General features: G+C 39.7%; 2 protein-coding genes and 1 pseudogene across 3 annotated transcripts; all 3 read right to left on the minus strand.

Annotated features, from left to right (window-relative positions):
- Positions 1–7818: 7818 nt before the first annotated feature.
- Positions 7819–9444, minus strand: LOC149110875 (small cysteine-rich protein 1-like). Of its 2 annotated transcripts, XM_089291759.1 has the most exons (4): positions 9341–9444; positions 8723–8847; positions 8457–8578; positions 7819–8035 (listed from the first exon to the last, which is right to left on the minus strand). In XM_089291759.1, exons 2-3 carry the CDS (start codon positions 8838–8840, stop codon positions 8457–8459), a joined length of 240 nt encoding a protein of 79 aa, XP_089147885.1. In that variant the 5' UTR covers positions 8841–8847; positions 9341–9444; the 3' UTR covers positions 7819–8035. The 2 variants fall into 2 exon arrangements, with proteins under 2 accessions (XP_089147885.1, XP_089147886.1); XM_089291760.1 differs by lacking the exon at positions 9341–9444 and having other exon boundaries at positions 8723–8901.
- Positions 9445–15444: 6000 nt separating this feature from the next.
- Positions 15445–16470, minus strand: LOC149110876 (uncharacterized). Its single transcript, XM_089292341.1, has one exon. The coding sequence runs from the start codon at positions 16468–16470 to the stop codon at positions 15445–15447; it is 1026 nt and encodes a 341-aa protein (XP_089148467.1).
- A 2544-nt stretch (positions 16471–19014) lies between these two features.
- On the minus strand, positions 19015–20721 carry LOC149110877 (uncharacterized; annotated as a pseudogene).
- Positions 20722–24564: the final 3843 nt, after the last annotated feature.

A 24564-nucleotide genomic window follows, 5' to 3' on the forward strand; every position in this document is an offset into this window, starting at 1 on the left:
GGGTTTAACACTTTTGATGCTTCATATCAAGCTAGCTAGTCAGTTAAGGTTACTTCCCACCTTCGCGGGTGCCCTTCTGGAAAAAAAATTGTACGCGCGCCAGTTTCAATAAAACCGCAACAAACTATACATCATAAGAAAGCTTAATAAATGTACTTTACGAAAAAAAATACAATTTTAGCATGTCTTCTTTTAGGAAGTGTCAGGAGGCGGTAAGGCGTGAAACGACCGAGGCTTCTTCTATTGAATTTATCGGGTATCGGATTCCGCAGTACGGGCAAACTGGCTGCACAGTCTTATTCACAAGCCATCAATCAACAAAAGTGTGTCGGACTTTTTCGATATTCTGATTTGTTGTCTAGATATTCACTTCTAAAGTTGGAGTAGCTAAAAATATGCGAGACGTGTTGCGTAAATGGACGCCACGGGAAAAATGTGTTAAATATCAAAATTTCCCGACACACTTTGGTTTGTGATTATCTCTGGAATGTTCTGGCGAAATTTCACGAAAATCCGTCAAATCTGCATACCCTATAAATACGCTCAAAGTGGATATATTCCTCCAAAAATCAAATGCGAGATTTTAGCTTGTAAAGGTTCGTAAACAACTTGCACCACGCCCGGAGATTATAACGCCTAATGAAACCGCAAACCAATGGAGCAACAGGACCTCCTAGTGTCTCTGACAATAGATCAAGATTTCCCAGGAAAAGCATCGCATTGCAACATGTTTTTTTTTATCTCGCTCAGTGGAGTTTAATTTAGGACGGCGACGTAATATAATGGGCAAAGACGCCAAAGGCAAAGGCAAAACCCGCGCCAAAAATGTTTAAGGCGGAAAATGTGCCGCTGAAAAACAAGACGTTAAGGAATCGACGGACAGCTTAAGAAATACCCTTATTGCTGAAATGAGTTCCCTTGGGTGGGTTTCATTTTCCTCATCACTTCCGCCAGATTCCGACGAAGAATCTTGTTTGCAGCCTGCAATGACGTTGACTTTGATTTTTAAGCTACTTGTTCCAAGGATATTCGAACGCTCCGGGTCTTCAGCAGATGTCGAGATTGTCGAAGGCGCTTGGCCAAACCAAGAGCCTTTGTCGCTTTCGGCAAGGTTTTCTTTTCTTTCCTTGACAATATGGAGTTTTTTATTTCTTCTTTGGGCCGTTTTTTTTCGTTTTCTTTACCCAAGGACTTTTTTCTGCTTTTGATTTTTCCATAGGAGTTAGCGTTAAGAGTTTCCACGCGGGAATTTTTGTCAAGTGCGTGGTGTAAATAAAAATATGCAAATTACATGAAATACGAGCAATGAGCGTTTGCCGCGAAAATTTCCCCAGGGTTCTCGCCCGTTGACAAGATTGTGACACCTTCCTAGTTTATTAACTTTATTTGAAAATACGTTTTTTCTGAATAACTCGGCCGCTTTTTGAGATTTTTAATGTTTTTCTTTTGGAAACACTAGATAAAATGACGAACTTAAATTTTGTCAAATAAAAGAAAAAACGACTTTTTTGGCCTCTGAAGGTGGGAAGTAACCTTAAGGAAGATAGATATATGTTCATATTTTGTTTCCTCTAGTCTCTCCCTTGCGTTCCCGACATGGTATTCAACTTTACGCAAGTGAGTATTTTGTATATGCTTAATTATGAAGGACATAATTGAACTGTAATTATGTTGAAACGGCAAGAGCCTTCCGCCAACTCAATATATTAAGTAGATGACAAACTAGAAACCATTAATTTGAAAAGAATCTCAATGCATCGAATATCACAAGCAAGTGATTATTTGCTTTGTCAAATCAAAGCTGTTATGTTATTCACTGAAAAGAAAATCGTCCAAACATACTGATAATTTAATTCTAGAAGAAAGGTCTGCGCCGAAAATAATTACTTAGACAATGGGAGGTTGAGGTCAAGCAATGGCTTACGGTGCTATTTGTGTTTATGTTAATCAGCGTGTGGAGCGACACCCTTTCTGGCAAATTTCTCATCGCCCAGTAATTGAGCATTCGTGGCTGGTGATAATGATTCCAGCTTGGCGCCTGGATATGTCGTTGTCGCTTAATCGCCTTCCCTAGCAAACTGAGTGATATACTGTTTGAGCTTTTCTACGTAAACTGGAAAGAATTGTTGTCCAAGATAGACTACAACATTAAAAATAATTCCTTGTTGATATTAATATAGATCATTGCTATGTACATTTTTCTTTCACTTATGGACACCTAAGAAAATAAAGTCGCTTAAAAACAAAGATTCGACAGTCCAGGTGTTATTTTGCCTAATGGAGGACTTGATTTTAAGAACTATTAGAAAATAAAGGAAAAAATACATTATTCCTGAAACAATCAATCGTCATTTTTTTCCAAATATGACAATTTGTAATTTCCATGGACATAATTGCATAACATGCTTTATTTCAATTTTATTCAAACTTCGCCAGCGAAAGACAGCAATTCCCTTGCGTGGATTTACTGATTTGTTTATTTGACAAATTTGACCGCAGACGTTTAAGGTAAAACACTATCTGCTAGACATCAAGAGTATTAAATTACCGGCCATATAATAAAATACTTGAGCACAAGACGACTTTAATCTTGAAGCTTTCAAAAATTTACCATTTATATTGCGTGCTAACAAAGACAAAGCATCTAGCTATATAGACCTGACAGTCATCACATCAGTGTAAAACAATATTAGAGACAACACGGTACTTCTTGGAAACCTTAAATACGATCTTTAACTACAGTCAATAAACGCAACTTATCATGTGTGAAGGGAAGCGGAGCATGAGGTAGGCATATATATATATTTATATATATATTCATTTTTCTATCAGGACTCCGGCAAGTTCAATCAAAGCTGCCCTGATGGAGATGATACAAGATGAATGAAGGCTCTCATATAAACACTATAAGCGTTTGCGCTTCTTTGGGTCCAATGTTTCATCATATAGCTTTGTTAAGCGTGGTATTCTATTTAACTCCATTAAAATGAGTGTGTGCATATCATGTCTCACTTGTAGGGGACAGAATGCTACTTGTACCCGCGGGATTTCTCTGTGCGTGTCTGTGTTGGGTAGAGGCTGCTAAACGAACTGTATGTCAAGTACATGATGGAGGCGCATGACGTGCTGTAATCGGTTTGCAATGGCAGCTGAGTTTGTTAAGTAAACAGAAGAGGATTGCGTTGGGAAGGGAGATGGCAATAGAGGGGGATTAATTATCGCATGTCGCCTAACAACCGATTTCCACTTCGGGCAAGCCTCCGATGGAGATTTAGTATTCGTTCCTTTTGAAGCCGACGATGCACTGATCTGCACAATTTAATGGGTTCCAGCAATTTATAATGTGAGAATTCGTGCACGCATATCTGTCTGAAAAAACAGATTTTAATTGATTTTTTGATTGTTTATGTATAAAATGAAAGCATAAAACGCAAAACAAGAGGAAAGCATCACACCCTTGGCGTTCTCAAACAAGTGTATTTTCAAAAAACATTACGAATATTATTTTTATGACTTAATATAAATACAAGGCGCTGTAAGCGAAAGGACGAATGCGAAGTTAGACGTTTTACATCGCTTTTGTTCTACATTGTCAGAGGGCTAAGTTTGTTGCGAACTTGAATTTCAAGGTCGAGACAAGTTAATAGCATAAGGAGCTGAAACCGTTTCGACTCGACAGGGCATCGAGAATAAAGCAGGTGGTGAAGGGCAGTTTTATCCCGTTGGGAGCGCTGTGCGTTCATTTCTAAGCCTAAATATATACCACAAAATGAAACATATTCGCAAGCAAACCGCGGCGGAACTATCCGCTAACAAACCAGAGACGTAATATAGAGATTATCCCATCCTAGCTTACCGCCGAGGGAAGTACTGCTAGAATAGTAATCAGATTTGGTGATAACCCTAATGGCGCGATTTTGTAGTTTTTGTAATTTGTTGGCTAGCTCGTTGTTGAGATCGTCCCACACAGGACAGCAATAATCGAAATATGGTTCGATAATAGCTTTATATAGTAATATAGCTGCATCTTCGCAAATGAACGGCCTCAACCTCTTAAGTGCACCTGTACCAGAGGAGATAACCCTGGCAGTCTTATTAACATGTTTGGACCACGACAGATTTTGAATTTGTTTTTAAAAGAAATAATGTTTAAAACTTTGAGTGATCAGTCTCCGAAGTACCTGAAAGGCCTATTTAAACCCTTCAGGACGGACTATGGACTCAGAAATATTGAAAACAAATTGGCTTTGCCTAAGCCCCGTACCGATTTTTTGAAACGTAGTTTCTGCTACAGTCGCGGGCGCATTTGTGGAATAGCCTTCCATCTGAAGTCAGAGCCATTAGGTATTATTAACTTTAGAAATGAGATAAATTGCCAACTGTTCTCCTCGTGCTCCCACACGGCAAGCATGTAAATCAGATTTTTTTAAATCTCAATCTTATAACTGATGCTTTTACCGTGTCGAAATAAAGTGTATGCATGTATGTACGTACCTGACTTTTTTAATTCTTTTTTTTTCTTGAGGAAAAGTTTAATCATCGCTGAACGCAGCCCGCTTGGGCACTGACGTTTTACCTAGAGTTAACAAAAAGTTTAGGCAAGGCACAGCGCTGAGAGAATAACACTTGGGTTGCGCATAGAAAAGGCGCATTGGTTAGACAGAACGATTAGTCCTTTATAATGTTAGCGCTGCCTTTATTAGCTTTGAGGCATGTCATCGTACATTCAAGGCCACTAAAATTTCCAGGTTAGACTTAAGAGTGAAGGATTAATGACTCGACCAAGAGCAACGACAAAAGCAAAACCATCAAACTAACCAAACAACACAAAGAGACCAAATTAGTTCCTTCCCTACGTTTTCCGAAACTCTGGTTTGTGGTTGTTACTGCCCATTTCTAGTAACCGTAGAGTCTCTAGCTTTCCACACAATAGATCCTCGCTATTTCACACTGGGTTATCTCAAACTCAAATTGTGTTTACTTCTCCGTCACTTAAATATATTTTTCACTCATTTATTATCGGGTATCTCGAACTCCCGATTTCTCTGACTTTTTTCGTCTCCCCCTGAGGATTCCAGATAGTGGTCTTCAACTGTATATATGTGATAAATGATCAAAGCTCTCTTCAATTCTTCACAGGAGTTATATTGAGAATGTTAAAAAAATGTACAGATCGATAAAGCAATGCGATTTAAATACAAGAATGATTTGGTTTTTTGTCGCATTTGGTTCAACAAATGATTTGAATTAACACTCGTTCTTTTGATCTGAGAGAAATTAAGATGGAAATGTTCTTAAATCTTTCCCTGTCTTGGAATCTCCACTCTCCTTCCTGTTTGTACTGCATGCTTGTTTTGAAAAAAAAGTTGGTACATCAAGACTATCCTCCTCCCCGTCAAATGAGTAAAAGCACACGGTAGTGAGGACGCCCACAACACAAAAGCAAAAGGACACGATAGTGAGGACACCCAAAGCACGAGCAAAAGCAGAACAAACGTTTCTGTTCTTCTTGTGATCATGCACATGTCAAGTGAGAACGCCCTGCTGTAAACATAGCATAAGCGAAAGTCCGCAATCTCGTGTTAAGTACTGTTCCAGGAGGTATAGAACCGAAAATAAAGCAATTGCCCATTCTGCGCTTGCCTACGTGCTAATGCCATGGGTTTCCCCACTACCGTTATGCCTCGTTTGTGTTTGTGCTGATGTCGTAATTGAAAACCAGGTTTTACGAACGAGCCTTTCTAAGAATTCGGAGTCCGAGTCGTATATATTTTTAAAAGTTGGCGTTAATTTGCTGAAGTCACAGTTAGCATAATTTAGCGTACTACATGGATATTAAATCCGATCGTAAAGTGCAAGTAAAGTGAAGAAAACTGTTAAAAATTTTACTTGTTGTCATGTGTTGTCTTTTTCTGTGTTACTATCGTTTCTGGTAGGCTCCCGAGCCCGTTTTGAGCGGGTTTCTTGCCCACGGTCGAATGAACCCGCCACTTTAACGTTCCTTTAAAAATAACCCAATGAGTCTTGTTTTAACAAAGAAAATCGTGTTATTGTTTGTTTGCTTTGAATCTATAATATCATAAAGCACAGAAGGAATTCATAGCCATGTATGCCAGCCAGTAACCTGGCGGCCGAAGCACCAGACTCTTGTTTACGTAAAGGAGTGTCGCCGAACTTTAAAATCCTGACCTTGATTAGGAAAACGATGAAGCAAAATACCTAGCACGTGTAGGAAAACACCCTCCTTGTCGAGGGGGGTGGAGGTGGGCAATTTCCTGAGGAACGAAAGTTTTTATTTCACCTCTGGTTGAGCATGATTTGTTTTGGTGGGCAATATAGCTAGTGCAAGAATTTTTTTCAGTAAAGCACGGGACCTATATAGTAGAAAGCACTTCCTTGATTTTTTTTCCCATGGCTTTCCCTCGAGCTCAGTTTTTGCAGTGCAGGATTTTTTGGTAGAAATTGACCACCTCCCCTTTAGAGTGAAATTAGACTGAGGAGACTAACAAGCATTTTCTTGTCCTGAAAATTATGTGATGTTTATTGAAGAAAAAATGTTTACCGGGAACTTTCTGAGGAATGCAGAAATTTCTGCTGGGAAAAACATAAGATATAAATGATACCTGCAACTAGAAAACACTTTAAACAATGTTTATTTGTTAATTAGCTTGGACCATGATGGTCCCCTGAGATGAATTCTGACAAATTGGCTCGTTGTGTGCCCTTATAGAAGCATACAACAATTTACGAATACCTTATTAAGGTACATAATTTGGTGAGATTAGGGAGTTTAAGCAAATCACTACGGCTGGTGCTACTACGGCTGCCGTGGCTTAAAAGGTCTGGGGAGAGCACGTCTCGGTTTAGCGAGTAAAGCGAAATACAAAGATGAAAGAAACATAGGCTAAGGAGTTTAAAATCTCTTTTATTTAGTTTCTCACAGCCAAATGGCTTCGCTCAAAGGACGATGGCCGTTATTCGCCTTCCTAGGACGAACAGATTATTTCTGAGCGAAAGCGAATGCCAGACACTTTGTTCCATAACAATTTGATGGATGAAATATATGAATTTCTGAGACAAATATCTCAAAGAATATCGAGTGAAGAACACAAATATATCAATACTCAAAGAAGCAAAATAGCGTCGTTAGTTATCCAGATATAAAACATCTTCGCTAAGCCCTCAAAGCAAACTTAACCGAAGAAACACAACCTCGTGCTCAACACGAATATTTCACTTGACTCATGCGATCACTTCGCCATTCCAACACCTTTAACAAAACTTATCGTAAATTCAGGATACGGATTTACAAGCTTATGAGAGGTGACCTTGACACAATCTTTGACTTAATTTGACTTTAAAGGATATAGTATCCAATGAAATTCTTAAAATGCCGAGATGTCCGTCGAAAAGGGCCAGAGAAGCGAAATAAACCCGACGTAGTAACCACTACGACAAAGCATCCCGGCTCACGTAGTCAGATTTCACGCTACGGCTGGATGCAACCGACGTACATGCGCAGTGTCTCATTTTGGGGGAAATTTACTTCCGGCAGCCTTATCAGCGCCCGCCGTGGCGATTTGCTCAAAGTCCCTATTGTATATACTAATACAGTGTGATATAATGGTGTTATCAGCACTCCACGCTACTTGAGCAAACCCCACTAACTCCTGTCTTCGGTTTGTAAGCGTAAATTGTAAAGCTCTAAAACCTGAGCAAGTAGAGATACTTCTGTTTCCCGTTTTTCTTTGTATCGAGGGGTACCAGTATCAACTACGTGTCTTTCCTTTGGTATAATAAAAGAGCAAAGACGAACAATTTCGGAGGACTCAGCCTTTATTTGTTCTTATGCTTAAATTACAGTCTCGTTAATTTTGTATTTCAATTATTGTTAAAAGTTGCTAGCAATTCCTGACTTCAGAATTTCGCATTTAACATAATTACTTGAGCGTTTACTTAATTTCTATGTAATCATTTAATTATTAATCTAAGGCTGTCATCATTAGCACCATCAGCAGGGCCCAGCTGTTGTGTACTGAAATAGAAAAGAAAAACTTGTGATTTTTTCAATCAGTTGTAAATTTTGCGTCCGTTTGTCAGAGAGAAGTGAGGTTATGGTACAGTAGCGGCTCTTTGATTACACGTTAATATTTTTTATGTTTTAAAAGATATCTTCCATGTTTTACGTCCATATAGTCAAATACACCCTTATCTACTTCCAGCAACACTAGTAAAACTACAGGTGCCAGAAGGACATAAATTATTACTTATTATATTTCAATGCCAGAAAGTGAAAAAATACACCAGGAATATTTAGCTAATTGGTACAGTTCTGTACGTATCTGCAGCCATATCTACGATAACCATTCCCTTACGGTCAACATGAAAAGAACACTTTTAATGATGTTAGGAACAGTTTAATTAAGGGTCAGGGTTACAATAAAATTCATACGTACTTAATCATAGCAACAGCACATATTTGGAGGTTCTGTACACTCCTCTATATCGTAACCACACAATGTAGTCCCTGCGGGGCAGTGACTAAACACACAGAAACCGTTCATACTGTTACAGCTCACTAAACAAAAAAGGAACGGATCGTTTAGGTGTTTACAAGAAAAACTCTTCAGTTCCCAAACTCAACTTCAGACGTATTGTACAGCTCAGTTAAAGAGAATACAAACAACAAACGCTGTTGTCATCTATACAAGGGAACACTCACATGAACGTTTAGCGCCAACATGCAAGGGATTCTCCGGTTTGTTTCCAAGGCGTGCTCCATGCACGGCAAGAGTCCCCAAAATGATAAGCAAAAGGCTCAAGCGAAACTTAGCTTCCATAACGTTTCTGCGACAAAAACAAAAAGAGAGTCGGTGAGCTTAGAAAATCAAAACGTCACTGAGCTCTGTTGAGGATCGGGCGTAATTCGATCACGCGAAAACAAAGAGCACTTGAAAAGGCTGCAATATTCTACTGATAAACTATATGTTTTTGGTTTTCTGGTTCACACAGATCTGAAAGTTGCAAATATAATGTAAATAGATGTAAATTCTAACCCCTTCTTTGTTACGAAACTGTCCCTTTAAGAAAGGGTTTGCGGGACAGAAAAACTACCGGAATTAACAGAGAAGCTAAGAGTAAAAGGAGTCTTTTGATGATTTGATTCTGGTTGAGTTCTCTGTTAAAATGTTTCATGCGAACTTATTGTATTCTGCGAAACCGAAAGAAATGGTCCCAGAAAGAAACTACTAAAATTTCCTCCAGATTGCCTAGAGCTGGTAGCATGGAATTGAAGACAATTGTAAAATATAACTTAAAATCTAGCAACAAGAATACTTACTGCGCTACAATCCTCTCCTTCAGTTGAACGTCTTCGTTTAAAGTACTCTCCGAGAAAGTCCAGAACTTCTCAACAGCTTAGCTCCTTGTGGAGAACTGAATGCTGTCTGTTGCTTGCCTTGACGTAAGTAGGCTTAATAATAAAATGATTGAATACGAAACTGACAACTGTAAATTTGAAAAGTCATATTAGAGAAGCTCAAGTTGCAACTGCCAATACCTGCCGGGACTTGCAGAGACTGAAAACATCGCATGCCCAGCTACATTTGTCTGGAGTAGGCTTCTTAATATTTACTTAACAAAAAATTTTCATCGAGCGGGAAAAACTGGAAATTCCTCCTTGTGATGAAAACTTAAAGAAACGTAGGACCATCCAGAAAGAGTGTCAAGAGTAACAAGCAATCTTGGATTCCTGATCTCTTTATTTCAAGACTAATGCTGTGTGTGAAAATTACGATCAAAGAGTAGAGATGTAAACAAAACATGACAAAAGGGGAGGAAGAGGGGTCGGTTAGGCAAGTTTGTCATCTGTTACTAGGGAAACTTAATAGCTATTCAGCTCAGCTATGTTTTCTTTGAAAACTGAGCTGCAAATTGAAAGGACATGACCATTAAAAACAGCTTAAAACACTAAGAAAACTGATGTTTTCATATCATACTGACATCTCAGGCCAACATGTTATTACTAGGCACAAATTGGTATCGAAATATTGCGAAATTAGCGTTCACTCAAACGTCTATGAGTTAAAAGGTCGTTCAAATACGTACGTCCTAACTTAAGATAAAAAGAAGGTAATTAGAAAAACCTACTTACAAAATGAAATTAAAAAAAAAAAAAAAATTAAAATTAACACTAGGAATGCAATAATGGTTATTGTAGTCTTAGTTTGACACTCTCCCAATTTTCCTTATACGTCTCTTAAAATTTCCATCATGAAGAAACATTTCCATTTGTTCTCGCCCATCGATTTTTTCTCGTTAAGAAGCCTTCCTTACAGTTCAATACGTGCACGTTGGTCTTGGCAATTGTAACCCGAGTTTGAATAATACTTTCTGTCAACGATGATATGTCAGTTCAATAAATACAAAATTAGCCCTTCTCTTTGTACACATAAAGCCTCAGATCAATTTCATGTCTATTTAAATTTTTTAACAAGAAATTAAAAGCTAAAATGTTTTTTTAAAAGCATCCTAAAACTCTATGAAAAACTCTAAAAACCGATGACGTTTCGGCGCTCCTTTACGCTATTGCCAAGTCAAGAAAATACAAGAAAGTCAAGAAAATACAATTTAAAACATGAATATATAATTATAGTTCTTACAAATATTTTATTTGTATTTTCTTTTGTTCTTTCTTTTTCAAAGTTATACCCATTACACTCACATTTCATTAACTTTTGCAAATAAAACTAATTTTAAAATTCCTTCGAAGACCACTGGTTGCTATTCCCAAAATGGTTTTCAACCAAGGTATTGCAAACGTTCTTATTTTCGAATCCAATTTCTTTTAAAAACGTTTCCGATTTATTTTAAAGAACCAAGTCGTTTGTTAGTAGGAAAGTGGTTATTTCAGCCTGGTAACCCGAAGTGATACATGTACGTGATAAGTAATAGTTAAAAACGATAGCCTTTTAAAGATCTACGTATATATTCATGTTAGTTCTTTTATAATAGTAATTTTCATTTAAGTAATTTTAAGGCTAATGTTGGTACTGGAGGCCAGGAAACTTACGATCCACGAACACGATTGTTAACAAAAGACGACAAAAGGCTATGAAGTAGGGCGAACAGGCAAGTTTGTCAAGTATTGTTGTTCTTCAATTGAGCTCCAGGACGACGAAACGTGACCATGCAATTGAAACACCTTAAGAGCAAATGTCACGAAAAATCGAGTAAAATTCAAATTTAGTGGCAGAAGTCAAAAAATCGATTTTTCTCTATTTCCGTCCACGTATAGCCCTTAGGTAGATATGAAATGTGATATAGTTTTTTCGCTTGAAACGCTTAAAATTCGAGAAAATCAAGAAAAACGAATTTCGCCCCGACTGTGGCCAAACTTAATTTGCGTTAGCGTGTCAAAAAGAACCAAAACTCCCAGATAATTATTCTTGAAAGACAAGGTATTCAGCTATCAAAATTAGGCTATAACTGGTCTTGAGCCCCCGTCAAGGAAAAATCCTCAAATGTTGAAAAATTGCTCTTGTTTACTCAGCTGATATTCCCAGTTTATGAAAAAAATTCGGATATTCTTTTCGACATTTGCCATAACTCCAAACTTCGCCAGCGTAATCCTTTTATGTTGTTCTAAAACATGTATCAAAATCAGCTTGGGTTCTTCTTCGAGTGGTTTTTTTTAGGGGCCGCTGAATAAGCTACATTTTAATGAAAACATCAGCAGAACTAAACAATAGACTGCTGCGCGTTGTTTGAGGACAAACAGGTATGAGTTTTTAACGACCTTGTATTATTAGTCATTTGTACTGATTAGCAAATTGCTTGCTTTCACTTATACCATACTGGGAAAACAATTCAATCTTAACACCTAAGTATATGGAAAAGAAGTGACTTAGAAAAACATCAGTGACAATAAAAAATTGCTACAGAACATTTCTTAAAAGCATTCTAAGATTTAAAAAGCTAAAAAGCTGAATTAAAATCGACGAAATCGTAAACACTCTTTTTCCTTGGCCATCGTAGCTTTAGAAGAAACAAAACACAAACCGCGGTGATAAACATGGAACCAAAACGCATGTTAAGCAAAGTTAATTTCCTTGACGTTTCGTATGTACAACATACATCTTCAGAAGTGACCGTTAACTAGATTACAATCGAAATTTAAACGCGAAGAAAAAAGAAAAAAAATGGTATCTAATAATATGTAACAAGACTAATAGTTAATAACAAACAGATGAGTTTTGTTTCTTTTAAAATCGACGACGTTTCGACGTTACTGTAATATTCTAGAGCCAATAAACCAGCCAAAACTCGAGAACGCAACTCTATTTTAATTCAAGCGACTGACAACGTGTTTCATCCGACCGAACGATTGGAAAACTACTGGAGGAGCGGTTACACAGCTCACAACATTCTACACTCCCCCACTAAGCCATGAAAACTAGTACAATAAATCAACGACAAAACTTAGCTTGCAGTTCTTAAGTGTCTCTGTCCTAATAACCTAAAAAGTCACTTAATGACAAAATCAGCCAAGTATCGAGGGGCGTGTCTGTTCCTAGTAGGGTAACGCTTCTCTGGAATGCCTTGGGTAGTTGATTGCACAGGAACAGCTGGCTCCCCTGGGGTTTCTTCCCACTGCAATTCTGGCTGTTCAACTGCCGGCGATGCTGGAATTGGGTCTGCTGGACCCTCTTGATCAGCAATAGGCGCTTGGGGAATGCAGGATCGCTGTATAAGGTGGTCTTGGTGACGTCTCAAGAGTCGGCCATCTTCTAGCTGAACTGCGAAGGAAGTTGGACCCGTTGACTCTTTCAAGATTCCAGGTAACCACCTTGGTCCTCTTCGGAAGTTGCTTGCGTAAACTGCTTCCCCTTCCTGCATGGTGCGTTCCTAGCGTGCCAGTCATGTGCCTGTTTCTGAGAAGGTTGGCTTTGTCGCACTTTCCTTCCGATTTCCGGGTAGACTAGGTCTAGTCTTGATCTGGGTTTCCTTCCTAGAAGTAATTCTGCAGGGGACACTCCTGTTGAAGTCTGCGGGGTGATTCTGTAACGAGCTAGAAATTCTGAAACTCGTGCCTCCACACTTCCTCCACTCATCTTCTTCATTCCCTCCTTGAATGTTTGTACCGCTCTCTCAGCCAGTCCGTTAGACGCTGGGTGGTAGGGTGCTGTTCTGATGTGACGGATCCCGTTCTGTTTGAGGAAATCTCCAAACTCTTTGCTCGCGAAGTTGCTGCCATTGTCTGTGACGACAATTTCCGGTAGGCCATGTGTCGCGAGAGCGATTCTCAATTTCTCAATGGTAGCACTTGAAGTTGATGTATTCATTGGAAACGCCTCCATCCACTTAGAGTTGGCATCTATCACAATGAGAAACATTTTTCCAAGGAACGGACCCGCACAGTCTAGGTGGAGTCGAACCCAGGGTTTATGAGGCCATTCCCAGGGATGTAGAGGGGCTTCTGGCGGTGACTTCCTGTTTTCCTGGCAGGGACTGCACTGGTGAACCTTCTGCTCTAAGTCTGCATCCATTTTTGGCCACCACACATAACTTCTCGCCAACGCCTTCATACGGCAAATTCCAGGGTGTGTCTCGTGTAACTCTTCTACCACTCTTGCTCTTTCCTTAGGGGGGACCACTACTCGATTGCCCAACAGCAAACATCCATCTTGAACACTTTTAAATTCATCTTTCCTAGTGAAGTAGGGCTTCAATGCTTCATCTGAGTTGTGATTAGGCCAACCATGCTGAACGAACTTGATTACTTGTGACGGTATTGGATCACATCTGGTTCCGGTTCTGATCTCATTCACACTCACTGGTGTTGAATTGAGGAGTTCCATTGCAAACACAGTTTCTGCAGGCAAAGGTGTAGTTGAAGGACTAACCGGCAAGGGTAGTCGGCTGAGGGCATCAGCATTGGTATGTTCTTGGCCTGGTTTGTACTCAATGGATTAGTTGTATGCAGCTAGAGTCAAGGCCCAACGCTGAATTCTAGCTGCTGCCATAGGCGGTGTGGCCTTCTCATTGAACAATGATTCCAATGGTTTGTGATCAGTCACTAGACTAAAATGTCTGCCGTAAATGTACTGGTGAAATTTCTTCACACCAAATACCAGGGAAAGTGCTTCTCTCTCAAGACTGGAATAATTTCTTTCTCCATTGGACAGTGTCCTGGAAGCATATGCGATTGGATGTTCTGAGCCATCATCCATTCGATGTGAGAGAACAGCTCCCAAGCCATATTGTGATGCATCGCATGCCAAGGATAACTTGTTTTGACTATCATAATGGACAAGGAGTCTAGAGGACTTCAGGAAATCCTTAGACTTCTGGAAAGCCTGCATCTGCTCTTTACCCCAATGCCAGCGGGTCTCTTTACGTAGTAAATCATGCAATGGAGCCAACACGCTCGACAGGTTAGGCAGGAATTTCTGGTAGTAGTTAATCATGCCTAGGTACGATTTCAGTTCCTACACATTCTTGGGTGCTGGTGCATTGGTGATTGCTTCGACCTTGTCATCCAATAGTTGAATACCTTCTTTGCTGACCTTGTGACCCAGGTAAGTTACTTGAGGTTCCATGAACACACACTTGTTTTTCCGAAGTCGCAAGCCAGCACTTGGTAGTCGTTTCAAGACTTCTTCCAGGTTGTTTAAGTGATCTTCATCGCAGGCTCCGGACACTAGGATATCGTCCACCTGGACAACTACATAAGGAATGTTCTGCAGTAGATTCTCCATGTTCCGCTGAAATATTCTTGGTGCTGACGATATCCCGTAGGGTAGGCGGTTGTACTGGAACAACCCCTTGTGTGTGTTAATGGTGGTGTACTGTTTAGATTCAGCGTCCAGAAGAAGCTGCTGGTAGGCTTGGCTCATGTCCAACTTCGTGAATTTTTCACCTCCTCCTAGTGTCGCCAGGAGGTCTTCAACCTTCGGGATAGGATAACTGTCCAGTTTTGAAACTTGATTGACAGTTGTTTTGTAGTCTCCGCAGATGCGAATTGAGTCGTCTGGTTTCAGAATAGGTACAATGGGAGCAGCCCATTCCGAGAACTGAACCGGTTCAATCGTACCCTCATCTTGTAGCCTCTTGAGTTCAGCCTCAATCTTCCCTGTCATAGCATATGGCACTTGTCTCGCCTTCAAGAATTTTGGTAGTGTCTCTGATTCCACATGAATTTTTGCCTTTGGGCCCTTGAAGGTCCCAAGTCCTTCTCTAAACACTTCTGAGTACCGGTCAACCAATTTTTCAAGTGAAGACCCTTGGTTGATTTGACAACTTGCATTTTGAACAACTCCTTCCAGTTGAGTGTCAGAACTCTCAACCAGTCCCTTCCCAGTAAGTTAGGCCCAGATCCTTCCACCACGAGTGTTTGCAGTTCCACTTCTTGTTTCTCATACTTCACAATAACATTCAAAGTTCCTATGACCGGAGCTTCACTTTAGCAGTTTCCAATTGCTTTCGGTTCTTCACCAGATTCCCTGCAATAATTCTCTTGTAGGTTTCTTCGTTGATGATCGTAGCAGCGGCGCCAGTGTCCACTTCCATGCTCGTCTGAACTCCGTTTAGCTGCAGCTCGACTCGAAACGGTTCTCTCTCCGTGGCGTTTATGTGAAACATCGTGTATTTTTCGCACTCTTCCTCACCCGACTCGTCTGTTGCCTCCAGGTGATGTGTATTTCCAAATTTGCCGCTCTTTCGAAACTCCGGTTTACGCTTACCGAGACATTGGCTTGCCTTGTGACCCTTCTTACGGCATTTGTAGCACTCTTCGTCTTTATACCTGCACTTATCAGGATCGTGGAATTGTCCTCCACAATGATAACATTCTTTTGTCGGCCTTTTCGGATCCCTTGGTGGCTGTTTCGGTGGGTCTTGGGTCACGCGGTGAACTTGCGATTCTTCGGGTTTCTCACTCAGATTTCCAGCAATCAGATCACGTGTATTCCTGTCGGCAATTTCCATCGCGGTGGCTAATTCCATCGCCTTCTTGAGCTCTAGTTGACTTTCAGCAAGCAATCTCCGCTGTATCCGTTCGTCGTTCAATCCGCAAACCAGTCGATCACGCAGCATTTTCTCCAGTTGGTCGCCAAAGTCGCAGTGCTCCGATAAATTCCTCAGTTCGGCGACATACTGTTGTATTGTTTCTCCCTGCTGACGAAAGCGGCTGTTAAACTTGAAGCGATACACGATAGATGATGGTCTAGGATTCAAATGATTCTTTACCAAATTAACCAGCTCTACGAACGACTTGTCGGTAGGCTTCCTTGGATTAACCAAATTCCTGATGAGTTTGTAAGTTTTCCCTCCACACACACTGAGCAGAACCGCCCGTTTCTTGTTGTTGTCCGTAATCTCATTCGCCGCAAAATACCGCTCGAGCCGTTCGGTGTACTCAATCCAGCTGTCGTTCTCGTTGTATTCATCGATTTTCCCGATCAATGCCATGGTTTTGTCCGTACCTCGTCGCCAGTGTAATATTCTAGAGCCAATAAACCAGTCAAAACTCGAGAACGCAACTCTATTTTAATTCAAGCGACTGACAACGTGTTTCATCCGACCGAACGATTGGAAAACTACTGGAGGAGCGGTTACACAGCTCACAACATTCTACAGTTACCGTAACGTCATTATCAAGTCAAAAAATGTACAGAGAGAGAGAGTGTTGAGATATAAAAGCCGGTCGACTTCTTTCACCATTATATCTTCGTTTTGCAGCTCAGGATCCTTCTTTGATCATAAAATAATAAAAGAGGAGTTCATTCTTGGATTAAAAAGTACTCTCAGTCAAGGAATATATGAATCTTTCTACGTTTAATTCGATACCGACATTGTGTAGATTCCATTATCACGGGGCCGCAATTGTAGACAATCAAATTGATCATAAAATGCTTCGTTGAACACATACTGTTAAAAGAAGGAAACATAACTTTTATTTTTTAAAACTAGTTAAAACAAATTACAGGCTATGAATATTGTTGGTGTTATTCGCTTTAATGTACCCTTCATCTTTGGCACGCTGACTGTTCTCTTAGTTGTTAAAATAGCAGCATCGGCAAAGACTGTTGGCAAAATTATCTCCCACGAAGAGTAATCGTCGATTTATTTCCCAGATGTTAAGGAAAGATGCTGCTGAAAATCGTACTTAAAAATACGTGTACAACGCATTTCGTGTAGTTACATCTCAGGTTACCGTGATAATAATCTTGATTGACATTTGACAAACAAAACAACATTGTATCCAGCAGGGGAAAGTTTCGAAAGCGCTAAAGCCTTTTCTGTCGTTTCGTTATGGAAGCAAAGTGTTCTTTCAACGGTATTCTTGGGGATTCGTGTACGTACGAGAGGAGAGATCGAGAGAAGAACAAAGAAGTTATTCCCTTGTTACACTGCAATCGATATATAATACCTAATGTTTCAGTGGAGATTTGGGAACCCTTTTATTAGGCGATCCCTTAATTTTACACCTGAACTGCTACATAGGTTGCTGGCTATATTTGCTGCTCTAAAGGGTTTTTTTTTTCTTTTTGAAGAAAAAGTTTATGTGTACCTTGCAGTAGGGGTACAACCTTGAGTTACTAGTCAACTCTTTGAATGGTCATGGTGTACATACCATCCACCTTACAGTTTATATTAATTTTTTTGATTTTTGTACTACTTACCACTACTAATGTCTACACTCTTTGCCCACTTTCAGGTCTCTCTATGGATCTCTTGAATCCTAACCAATCATTACCTTCCCCATCCTTGAACAGTAAAAGAAAAGAACGAAACAAGGTTAGAAAGCAGAAATACAAACTCAAGAAAAAACAACAATAGGGCAAGAAAAAACCGAATAAAATTCCACTTAATTTCAAGCCCAAATGTATCAGAGCTTGGAAATGAAAGACACTTAAATCATCATTCCTTCCAACCAAACAAAAAAGATTACTTTTTAAAGTTAACAATTTAATTGCCTTAAAGGAACAGAATTCAGCATTAATTTATAAACTCCAATGTGATATCCATACCCAGTATTACAAAGACCGTAACTCTGTCATCTCCACCTTTACGAAATCATCATCATCATCATCATCATTATCAATTTATTTATCATCCAACATTCAAAACGAAATAAACTTCTTAAAGATCACAATACATCACTCAAAAAAGAATCATGGACATCAAACTTTGTCAACGTGCTTTTCACTCAAACAGAATTTCTTTCCTCAAAAACTACCACAAAGGACACAGACTACGGATACAACTCAACAAGGCTAACGCAATCTACAGAAAATTCATCAACCTCTTCAACTCAAGATTCAATCTCTTCTTTACTAATGTAGCTAACCTCATAGATCTCGATCTTCAACTTCAACGTACTGAACTAATTAAGAAAGAAAAGGACAAACTATCATCAACAAACAAAATTCACAATTTCACCACAACGTCTTCACCACCAGAAACCATCTCATTACTTAACAAGAGTACCAATTGTATTCCTACTACCTCCACTTCAAGTACCTCTTCACTAGCCCACACTGTATTCTCCGAAGTCAACATCTATTTGTGCCGGTGTCATCAGTTTTTGCATTTGTTTTGAGTATGATGTTATGCTTTATAAGAAAACTTCTTAACAGATTGTTTACCTTTACCCCCAAAATTTAGAACCAAACCGTATTTCTTGTTCCAATTGGAACTGAACGGAGCTGTTCAGTCCTTTCAGTTTGTTGGTCTCAGGCCTTGTGCCATGGTTTATTTTGTGTGTGGCCACTGAGAATGGCTCCAGCTTGTGAGGTCTTTCCTGTGTACGCGTGGGTGTGTGTGTTGGAGAAGGGGGGGGGGGGGGGGGGCGGGGAGGCGCAGAGATTAGTAATACTCCTGATCTCGCTTCATGCTACTGAAACCGGACACAAGGGTCTGCCTGATGGGCCACTTGGTTTGAGCGCAGACTTTTTTTTTATCATAACAATTCACCAAAAGCTTAACAAAGGCAAGGTCGAGTCGCTTGACTTAGTGCAAACAAAACCTTTATTTGTATTCAATACTCGACTGATATAAGCTAATATAAATGAGCTTATGCTAGTATACGTGTGTTAGCACTGCTTTACAACAGAGATTATTACGATATCGTTACCACGGGAAGGATACAAGCTACAGTGCCTCCTGTATAACATTAAAAGATATCATACTGTGGTTGAATCTTTGCACGGGTACGTACATTTCATTAACCGAGTGCAAAGACCTTTCTGCGGGATTATTGGCCCGACCATGCATCATCCCGAATTTCACGAAAATTATTATCTTCCTTTGTTAGGAGTATATCATTCTGCCAAGAAACAGTGTATTCTTTAAGAAATTTCTCTTCAAATGTTGACAAAACTTCTCTTTCAATGTTGATCGTACTACACCTCAAAAAAGTGAACTTTCATAAGGAAATGAGTTGAATTATTGCATTAAAGTTGAATTAAAAGACGAGCTTTCGAGTTTTACACAAAAGTAGCCAATGCAAATACAAAAAACAAAACAGGTGAGACTCCCACTTTACTGGAAGAAGACGTCGCCCTGGTGCATCCACCACCGGGACAATCTAGCTTGCAGTCTTCGCCATCGCACTTAAAGTGGCATCCCCCACCGGTGCAGATTAGATGGCATTCTTTTACGCTAGCTGGACAGGTCATGGTGCATCCACCCCCAGTACAACCGAGCATACACTTTTCAGAATCACAGGTACTGTCGCAGCGTCCACCAGTGCAAATTTGATCGCAATTATTGACGTTTTGTGGGCAGGTCATGTCGCATCCTCCCCCGATGCAGCCAAGCGTGCAGTTTGCAGCATCACAGGAGGCAACGCATCCACCAGAGCATGTTACGCCATTTGGCAAGCTAGTGTTCATGCAACCTCCAGCACAATCTTGTTTACAGTTGTTTACAGTCGCATCCCCCATCTGTGCAGATTAAATGGCAGTCTTTTACGCCAGCTGGACAGGTCATATTGCATCCACCCCTGGAACACACAAGCTTGCAGTTTTCAGCTTCACATTTACTGTCGCAGTCTCCACCAGTGCAGATTTGATCGCAATATTTTACACTCTGAGAACAAGTCATGTTACATACACCCCCGACACAGTAACTTGTACAATTTCCAGTTGCATTACACTCGCTAGGAGGCCAGCAGCCAGTGCAACTTGCGTTGCTGGCGGAGGAGATCGTGATCCCGTTAAGCATAAGTAGCAACAGAGTGATGAGCAGTGGTAACGCCATTCCTTTCAGAGCAACCGGCAAATCTATCGGTGAATAAAAGCGACTTGAAATACTTAGTGTGCGCATCCACAACTTACTGTTTATATTGAAAATCTGAGACTCAAACTTTGTTAGTGTCGAGTTTAATGTTAGAAAACCTTCACTCTAACGATCCACTTGACTACACTAGTGGGAAAGCACGAATCCCTTGCCCCCATCAATCCCAATGGAAAAACGAACAAAACTCTTAGTCTAGATGGTGGACAAAAAGGGGTATTCATTTCTACTTCTTCGAATTCCCTAAAGAAATATATCAGACAAGAAACGGACATGTACCCGCAAGTAAAGTTTGGTTATATTCCTACTCCATCCTCCACGTGGCACAAGGGAAGGGGGATGGGTGCGCCTCTCTGGGAGATATCAAAATTGTTTTGTGTTTAATTGCTGGTTTGCACTGACATGCCATCGAGAATAAAAAAAAAAGTCGGATAATTCAATAAAGACGATTGATTCATGAATAACCTCGCCAAGATTTTTGTCCGTGTAGTTTCTCATACTTTGTTATTCAGCTGAGAAATCTTTCTTCCAAGTTGGTATCCCTCGGAATGAGAGCCAATATGGCGGCCGTAAAGTAACAGGGACAATCTGTCTCTGAGGTTTGCTAATAAAACGGAAAGTTTACTTTAGAGCTCTAACACTTACTACTTCGTCTAATACAAGGACTGTTTTACAAATTAAAAACAGCAAACAGTTTGTTCTCCCCTGAGACAATCCCAGAATTTTCGAGTTAAGCATTAAAAAATGCTGTAACTACACGAACTTGCCTTTACATCTGTAGCTGTGTCGTTTTGGTAGGACAGTAAGGTTTTGACTACCGCTGGTATCGCGGGAGCAGCAACAGTATGCGAGGTCGGCAAGGGATTAATGAACAATTGAAAAGTTCTGCATCACAGAGTTAATCTGCTTCTCCAAATTCTGAAAATTTATTTTTAAATTCTGGAGGGGGAGGTTGCCCCCTTCGTCTTTGTACGCCTAAAGTGTGAAGAGTGTTCCATTGCAACATTTGCGCATTCTTACTGCGTTGTAAATTCGGGTTTTCTGTCATCCCTGTATGCAAACGAATCGCATAGTTTTACCTTCGTATCTCGTTTGTTGTATCAAAGAACAGTATATATTGTGTCTTGTTTTTGATTGCTTTTGTACTACATTATCTTTGACCGCTACCCACAGAAAGAATCGTAATTTCTCGACTCGTAAAAGAAGATAGCACGCGACAATCGTAAGATTTTCTTCGCGTGAAGTCAAGGAAATAAATGGTCGTTTTTCTACTAAACGAGAACGGCGACCCAGACGTTTTGATGAACAGATTTCAATATATCACGATTTCAAGTAAAATTGAAAATCTACTTCAAGACATTTATGTTTGAATAATATCAAATATGTGAAATTGCAACATTGCTTATTCACTTCCTCTTAGAAAGTGTTTGAAGCACATAAAGGCAGTGTTGAACTGTGTGCAATCACTGCTTCCAAGGCAAACTGTTACTCAGTAAGCAGAGGCTTATATTTCATTTCCATGTTATACTACTGCACTAACCCACCCCCCTCCATATTCCTCGGGCCAACACAATGCGTGCAGCTTCTCATTTTTCAACGGCTTAGTACTGTGATCTGTTCGCATGGACAGCCAATAACATTACACTATTGCGCTGCACCCCTACCCCCCCCCCCCCCCACCCTCTCACTTCGTCAGGCCAACAAAAATGAGTGCAGCTTGTCATTTTTCAATGGCTTAGCTCCGTCATCTGTTCGCATAAACGGTCAATACCATTACACTATTGCACTGCACTCCCACCCCTCCCCCACCCAATTCCTCCGGCCAACAAAATGCGTGCAGCTTGTCATTTTTCAGGGGCTTAGCGCTGTCATCTGTTCGCATAGTAACACCAGCGAATTAAACACACTTCCGTTGTCCTTCCTGTAGCTATTTAACAAGTTGTTAAAACATGCAAAACTCATGCACTTCTGAATTTCGCTGGGAAATGACAACAAATAAGAGTATGAATGATTAGACCTGGAAATAAGCGCACAAAAAAGTTTTAACACTTCTTTATATAAAATTGATTCTTACCGACGAGCTCACATAGCTTAAGAAACATTGCCAGGTTGTTTGACATCGTTCACACGATAAGGTTCCAAGAAAAAAAAAAAGAAGTAATCTCGCTCTCAGATCTCTTGTGGGCGAAGATCTGGCCAAGTAAAAAAAAAAAATGTTTTTCTTGATTGGCTGCTCAATTTGACTCCTGTCCAATCCCTTCTTTGGACATTTACATGGTTTTTTGCGGCAAACTTGAATGTGTCAGATGTTAAAAATATGGCGCAGTCAGGGGAATTTACAACATTATATTTGACAAAAGAAGAAGAGCAAACTTAAGCGAATTCCTCCAATTGAAAGGATCTATTCCATGTTACTGAATCAGTACAACAGGGAACTGAATCTTGTTCAACGTATCAATACAGTGCTACTAGCTAGTGGTCAGGCCAAAACAAAGGTGAAATGAGCAAATTGATTTATAATAGCTTTACGATTTAAATAAATAATAAAAACAAAAATATGGCTATATTACCTATTCAGTTGATAATATCCGAAAAGAAATGTTGCGAGTTTCAAACAAGCACGCCCAAATCTTAAAACAAAGTGAGAGTTTTATTGTTAAATAAATTCAGTGCTTATTGCATGCTGTTTTCTACCGTCATCCTGGAAAACAACTTAATTATGACATAGCTGCAGGCCTATTATAAGTGGTGTTAGTTAGTTGTTCACTGATCCAAGGTAACGAAATCAAGTTGACGTTCAAGCTAATTTCTTAGAAGATTTTAGACATTAAAGTCGCGTTCAAGCTCATTTCTTCACTCTTACTGCAATTACATTGACAAATGATTTTAGGTATCAATTATAATGAACTACGCGATTTTCGATACTGAGCAAAATAGAAATCTTACTTTGTAATGCAAAGAACAAGTCAAATATCTTGGAAGTCTAATGGGAACAAGAGAATAGCATGAAATGCCACTAGACCTAAACAACCACACAAAAAATCGGTTTAAACATGAGGAAAATAAAGAGAGGACTCTATGCCATTTTAAACTCAGCTTCGCGCTTGGGCCATAAATCGAAGGGGAAAAACGAGGATCCGTAACTTACAGTACGGACCGAGAAGACGAGGCTAGCAAGATATTTATTATATCTCTACTGTGTGCCTGACGGGTTCGGAAACGATTTCTACTACGCGGACTCGGAAAGGCTTCAAATTTCTGACGCACGTCGAAAGCAAACGAGTCAGTTTGAAATTGTTTTTAAGTCGTTAGCACGCTTTATTACACAATTTAGAGTATAGGAAAGTTTTAAAATTTCACTTGCTATAAAAGTTAAGAACACTTGGCGATAAATAAGAAACAGTTTGGCAACAAAACAACTTTAAATTTTAGCGGGCCGTACAGGAGAGTACGGCCCGCTAAACTGACCAATCACAGCGCACGTACTAACTGAGATATATAATAAAATGCAATAATATGCAAATAAGTGTGGACAAAAATAATAAATGCTTCATTATATAAAATTGATTCTTACTGATCTGCTCACATTGCTTAGAAGTAATATTGTCCCAGGTTTTTTGATATTGTTCACTTGATAAGGTTCCAAGAAACAGAAACGAAAGACTGCTATCGATGTGTTCATACCTCGTATTGATTCTAAAGCTCGAGTGTCACTGGTGAGGCAAGCACCCGAGTTCAACGAGACACTGAGTAGCTATAAGCAAGAGGCCTAGGGTGTGAACGTTTCTCAATGTGTCCATAAACCTGCTTTTAAGTGCATTCCGGAAAGTCAAGTACTATTGCTCAAATATTATATTTAGGGGCATCTTTTAAGACCATAACTTGTTAAGCCTACAATACGTCTAGATAGCAACAAAAGCTAACAAGCAAGGCATATAACTTACTCAGGTGACGAAAGATTCGTTGCCTACTGCACCTGCGACAATTGTAAGAACACATTTGAAATTTAAACCGTAAAAATGATGTTAATGGTAAATTTCAATACGATTTCTAGCCCTATGATCTATTAATTAAGCTATTTTTAATACCCTTATATTAGGCAGCAGAGTGTATTAACGACCGGGAAGTTTGCAGGCAAAATGTTTCGCGCGAATGAAATTATTATAATCACTTGAGCAAATGGAATTATAATAGCTCTACGATGTAAACTAGTGAAAACAAAAGCAAATTACTGAATTACCTTTTTAGTTGATAACACCTGGA

The sequence above is a fragment of the Orbicella faveolata genome, unplaced genomic scaffold, assembly GCF_042242905.1.
Source record: "Orbicella faveolata isolate gen_17 unplaced genomic scaffold, um_ofav_v1 contig_24, whole genome shotgun sequence".
Lineage (NCBI taxonomy): Eukaryota > Metazoa > Cnidaria > Anthozoa > Scleractinia > Merulinidae > Orbicella > Orbicella faveolata.